This window comes from Wolffia australiana, chromosome 8 (genome assembly GCF_029677425.1).
Source record: "Wolffia australiana isolate 7733 chromosome 8, ASM2967742v1".
Lineage (NCBI taxonomy): Eukaryota > Viridiplantae > Streptophyta > Magnoliopsida > Alismatales > Araceae > Wolffia > Wolffia australiana.
Genome location: NC_135842.1, coordinates 13072776 through 13079152, shown reverse-complemented (window position 1 = coordinate 13079152; position 6377 = coordinate 13072776). Strand labels below are relative to the sequence as shown.

Here is a 6377-nt window from a genome sequence, read left to right as displayed (position 1 = left end):
CTCTGCGTCCACAAGGCCACCGGCGCCGAGCTCGCCTGCAAGTCCATCGCCAAGCGCAAGCTGACCACGGAGGACGACGTGGACGACGTGAGACGAGAGATAGAGATTTTGCACCATATGGGGGGGCACGAGAACGTCATCGGGCTGGTGGGCGCGTACGAGGACGCCGCGGCGGTGCATATGGTGATGGAGTTGTGCGCGGGGGGGGAGTTGTTCGATAGGATAATCGAGCGGGGGAGGTACACGGAGAGGGAGGCGGCGGGGCTGGCCAGGGTGATCGTGGGGGTCGTGGAGGCTTGCCATTCGATGGGGGTCATGCATAGGGACCTCAAGCCCGAGAATTTTCTATTTGTGGATCAGAGCGAGGAGTCGAAGCTCAAGACTATCGACTTTGGGCTCTCTATCTTCTTCCGCCCCGGTACCGGAGCTTCGTCGTCTTCTTCTTCTTCTTCTTCTTCTTCTTCTTCTTTTTCTTCATCATCATCTTCTTCTTCTTCTTCATCATCTTCTTATTCGTCTTCTTCTTCTTATTCGTTTTTCATCTTCTTATTCTTCTTCGTCTTCTTCGTCTTCTTCTTCTTATTCATCATCATCATCTTCTTCTTCTTCTTCTTCGTCTTCTTCGTCTTCTTCGTCTTCTTCTTCTTATTCATCATCATCATCTTCTTCTTCTTCTTCTTCGTCTTCTTCGTCTTCTTCGTCTTCTTCGTCTTCTTCTTCTTATTCATCATCATCTTCTTCTTCTTCTTCGTCTTCTTCTTCTTATTCATCATCATCTTCTTCTTCTTCTTCGTCTTCTTCTTCTTATTCATCATCATCTTCTTCTTCTTCTTCGTCTTCTTCTTCTTCTTCTTCTTCGTCTTCTTCTTCTTATTCATCATCATCATCTTCTTCTTCTTCTTCTTCGTCTTCTCCTTCTTACTCATCATCATCATCATCATCATCATCATCATCATCATCATCATCATCTTCTTCTTCTTCATATTATTGATCGACATCATCGTCGTCTTCTTCTTTATCTTATTCATGATCATCATATTAGTGATCATCATCATTATCATCTTAATCATCATCATATTTATCATCCTATTCATCATCATATTTATCATCTTATTCATCATCGTCATCATCATCTTTTTTACTTCTTCTTTTCATCGTCATCACCATAAAATTAGCATGTTCTTCTCATTTATTTTAAGCATCGCTTTACTTATGTCTTCTTTACATAAGTATCATCCTGTCAGCATTTCATTATCATCATCTTCGTTTTCTTCTTCTCCTCTTTGGAATTGGGGAGATACGGGAAACGAGGAGAGAGAGAGAGAGAGAGAGAGAGAGAGAGAGAGAGAGAGAGAGAGAGAGAGAGAGAGAGAGAGAGAGAGAGCGGGAGAGAGAGATAGAGAGAGAGAGAGAGAGAGAGAGAGCGAGTGAGAGAGAGAGGGAGAGAGAGAGAGAGAGAGAGAGAGAGAGAGAGAGAGAGAGAGAGAGAGAGAGAGAGAGAGAGAGAGAGAGAGAGAGAGAGAGAGAGAGAGAGAGAGATCAGAGAGAAAGACTTCTCTGCTGTCATAAAAAAAATGAAAGGAAAATCAGTTTCCCCATTTGTCACAGTTTTCACCATTTTACTTCCGTTCCGGCAGTTATGACTAACATTGGCTTTAATGTTACATGACCCAGGAGAAATATTCACAGACGTGGTGGGCAGCCCTTATTATGTCGCGCCGGAGGTTTTGCAGAAACGCTACGGCCCGGAAGCCGACGTGTGGAGTGCAGGGGTGATAATCTACATCCTTCTTTGCGGGGTTCCTCCATTTTGGGCGGGTTGGTGCAAGCCTCATCATCATCATCATTATTATCATCGTTATCATCTTCATTAACATCGTTATCTTCTTCACTATCATCGTTATCATCTTCATTATCATCGTTCTCATCATCATTATCATCGTTATCATCTTCATTATCATCGTTATCATCTTCATTATCATCGTTCTCATCTTCATTATCATCGTTATCATCTTCATTATCATCGTTATCATCATCTTTTTCATTTTTCATCCAATGATAATCTGAATTTCTCGCACTTGTGCTTGTAGAGACTGAGCAAGGGATATTCGAGCAGGTTCTCAGGGGCTCCCCTGACTTCGAGTCGGATCCGTGGCCGAGCATCTCCGACGAGGCCAAGGACCTTGTGCGCCGGATGCTGGAGAGAAATGTGGGCAAACGATTGACGGCCCATGAAGTCTTATGTGATCCCTCTCTCTCTCTCTCTCTCTCTCTCTCTCTCTCTCTCTCTCTCTCTCTCTCTCTCTACCGAAAGCTCTTTCTTTTCTCTCCGGTCGATAATTCTTCAAATTTAACGTGAAGTTTTAGTTTTAGGGTTGAATTATCCTGAAGCCGTCGACTCTCATGTTTCCAGGCCACCCGTGGGTACAAGAAGACGGTGTTGCGCCCAACAAGCCGCTCGACTCCGCAGTGTTGAGCAGGCTTAAACGATTCTCCGCCATGAACAAGCTGAAGAAGATGGCTCTAAGAGTACATCTCTCTCTCTCTCTCTCTCATACTCTCTCTCTCTCTCATACACACACTCTCTCTCATACTCTCGCTCTCTCATACACACACACTCTTTCTCTCATACACACCCACACACTCTCTCTCATACACACTCTGTCTCATACTTTCTCTCTCTCATACACACACACACACACCCTTTTTCTCGTTCTCTCTCTCATACACACTCTGTCTCATACTTTCCCTCTCTCATACACACACACACCCTTTTTCTCATTCTCTCTCTCATACACACTCACACACCCGCTCTCTCCCTCATATTCTCTCTCTCATACACACTCTGTCTCATACTCTCTCTCTCATACACACACACACACACCTTTTTTCTCATTCTCTCATACACACTCACACACACTCTCTCTCTCTCATATTCTCTCTCTCATACACACTCTGTCTCATACTTTCTCTCTCATACACACGCACACACTCTTTCTCTCATTCTCTCTCTCATACACACACACACTCTCTCATATTCTCTCTCCCATACACACACTCTCTCTCTCATATACACACACTCTCTCTCATACTCCCTCTCATTCGCACACGCTCTCTCATACTCTCTCTCTCTCATACACACACAGTCTCTCTCTCATACACGCACACTATCTATCTCATACGCATTCTCTCTCTCATACTATCTTTCGTTTTCTCTATTTCTTTTATGCTCTTTCTCTGATTTTCTCATGCACTGTCTGTCTTTCTCTCTGAATTTCGCACACTATGAATGCCTTAAATATTTTCTTCTCTTTCTGTCTCTGACTTTCACTTTTCTCTCTCTCTCTCTCTGGCTTTCAATTTCTCTCTCTGGCTTTCACTTCTCTCTCTCTCTCTCTGGCTTTCACTTCTCTCTCTCTCTGTGGCTTTCGCTTCTCTCTCTCTCTGGTTTTCACCTCTGTCTTTCTCTCTCTGGCTTTCACTTCTCTCTCTCTCTGGATTTCACCTCTCTCTCTCTCTCTCTGTCTTTCACCTCTCTCTTTCTCTCTCTCTGGCACTTTTCTCTAGACATGGTCATTCTGTTCTGTTCGTTTGAAACGAACACAAAATTTGCACAAAAGAACCGCACAGGGCCTTGTTCTTTGTTCTGTTCTTTTTCTTTTTCAAAAACGAACAAAATTCGCACATTCGCACAAAATTAGACTAAAATTCGCACAAAGCGAACAAAAGAACAGAACGCGGGTCTGTGCGATGTTCTGTTCGAATTTGTTTTTGTTCTGTTCGGTCCGAACAGAACGAACAATTCACACAAATTTGCACCAAAAGAAGAGAACCACCATGTCTACTTTTCTCTCACTCTCTCTAGCTTTCACTTCTTTCTCACTCTCTCTGGCTTTCACTTCTCTCTCACTCGCTCTGGCTTTCGCATCTCTCTTTCTCTCTGGCTTTCACTTCTCTCTCTCTCTCGCTTTCACTTCTCGGTTTCACTTCTCTCTCTCTCTCTCTCTGGCTTTCACTTCTCTCTGTTTCTCTCTCGTCCATTCCTTTCTTAGGCTTCCCCCCCCCCTCCCTCTCGCTCACAAATCTCTCTCCTGAAGTTCCCTTTTCTCTCTCTCTCTCTCTCTCTCTATCTATCTACGTATCTTTCACTGGACAAAGACGCAACTGAACATTAGAAACAGCAGAATAACTAATCCGGCGCAAGTAACGACGGGTCTCCTTAAAAACCCGCAGGTGATCGCGGAGAACCTCTCCGAGGAGGAAATCGCCGGCTTAAAAGAGATGTTCAAGATGATAGACGCCGACAACAGCGGCCAGATCACCTTCGAAGAACTCAAGGCCGGCCTCCACCGCGTTGGAGCCAACCTTCTAGAGTCCGAAATCTACCATCTCATGCAGGCGGTCTGCCTTCACTCCTACTCTCCACTCTCTCCATAAAATCCCACCCGTCTATTCCCCCCCCTTCCTCTGACGTGGGGCCGTCTCCGCCGTTGGATCTCGCAGGCGGACATCGACAACAGCGGCACCATCGACTACGGCGAGTTCATCGCTGCCACGCTGCACTTGAACAAGGTTGAGAAGGAAGATCATCTTGTCAAGGCCTTCTCCTTCTTCGACAAGGACGGAAGTGGGTTTATAACGCAGGATGAGATACAACGGGCCTGTGAAGAGTTTGGCGTGGAGGACCTTCAGATCGAAGATCTTCTCCGAGACGCTGACCAGGACAATGTGAGGAGATTTATTGATTGGTTAATTTTAATTTGGTGTTTGTTTTCTTCTTTGAGAGTGGTGTTTAATGGGTTTTTTTTATTTTGGCTTTTTCTTGTTGTGATTTTTTTTCCTGTTTTTGTTTTGTGGCAGGATGGGAGAATAGACTACAATGAGTTTGTCGCCATGATGCAGAAAGGGAGCATTGCAGAGAGTAAGGGAAAGAAGGGCTCGCTGAGCTTGCAGGGAAGCTTCAATCTAGGGTTTAGGGACGCATTGAAGCTCGGATGAAGACGCTGTTTTAATCTCTTTGGTTTTTTTCTTTTTTTTTTGCGTTACTCTGGGTTTGGTTTTTTCTCCAATATCTCACCATCAACCCTGGTTTTCTAAGGTGATATTTGTATATTAATGCTCATTTGTCAAGAATAATCCCACCCAAATTCATTCAGATAGAAATAATAGTAAAGTAAATACCTCTCAAACGGCTGAAACAAATAAATTTATTAAAGAACTATAGTTTATATGCGAAATTGAGACAAAAGCCAGTTGAGCACATCATAATAGTAAAGTAAATACCTCTCAAAGGTCTGAAACAAATAAATTAACTAAAGAACTATAGTTTTGTGCAAAATTGAGATAAAAGCCAGTTGAGCACATCATTCTTATAAAATAAATTTGTTTTATGAGGATACAAAGCCATTACTATTAGCAATTGAGATGAAGTTGAAAATTCGATGTGGATATAATAATAAAGTTTATTTTAAAAATATAAAGGAAAAATTTACTAATCATAATATTTGGGTCCAATCATCAACGCACTATTGAGGTCTGTGATTGGGAGCTTACCACACTCCCAACGCTTTCAGTTCAATGATTTTCTGCTTGGAGTATTTGTTGGGCACAACTCAATGTATACAGGAGGCATGCAAGGCATGTCTGCATGACATAGCTCATATACGTAAGTACCTTGTGAGATTGAGCTTCTCTGTGGTCAAAACAACACCTCAGTCTCTCAATAGTACATAGGTAAAAAAGAAACCATCTAGAATATAATATTTACACTTTCAAGAAAATTCTTAATATTTTTCAAGCCCATTAAATGTGTTGGAACATTAATAATGGGGTTTGAATTGGTATCTTTACTATTTCAATTTATTTCTCATCTTTTGTAAGTTCAATCTTTTTATATTTATCAAATTAATACCAACCACTCTTCTCCACGTGGGACAACATTTTACCCTGATTCGGGAACCGACCTCCTTGGTTCCATATTCCATACAAAAAGAGTCATTAAAACTCTTGAACTATCTTTGATAAAAAAACTCTAGATCGTTTGACATTACATAGACAGTCAATCTGTACTCCTTGAAATCTCATCTAATTACACTATCTAAAGATTCTCCATAACTTGTATGCTTATAACTCTTCCCATTGAGACTTCTCCTCTATCACCTTTAACTGCTCTCTCCTCCTTTTGGATGGTGAAGGTCATTGAAGGTCCGTTATCTCCAACCCTCCTCCAAGTCTTCCTCAGATTGGTCTTTCCAATCTCTGTACTTCAGCCTGAAAATCAGGTCTACATCTCACCTTGATTTTCACCTTCAAGCTTCAAGAACTTCACCAAATGGAGTCATTTCAGTATCAATAAATACTAAAGAAATGGTTCTGAA

General features: G+C 42.4%; 1 protein-coding gene across 1 annotated transcript; it reads left to right on the top strand.

Annotated features, from left to right (window-relative positions):
• Positions 1–285: 285 nt before the first annotated feature.
• Positions 286–5147, top strand: LOC144706500 (calcium-dependent protein kinase 10-like). The gene is made up of 7 exons (XM_078579482.1): positions 286–418; positions 1675–1818; positions 2091–2243; positions 2414–2529; positions 4234–4401; positions 4504–4728; positions 4861–5147. Exons 1-7 carry the CDS (start codon positions 307–309, stop codon positions 4996–4998), a joined length of 1056 nt encoding a protein of 351 aa, XP_078435608.1. The 5' UTR covers positions 286–306; the 3' UTR covers positions 4999–5147.
• Positions 5148–6377: the final 1230 nt, after the last annotated feature.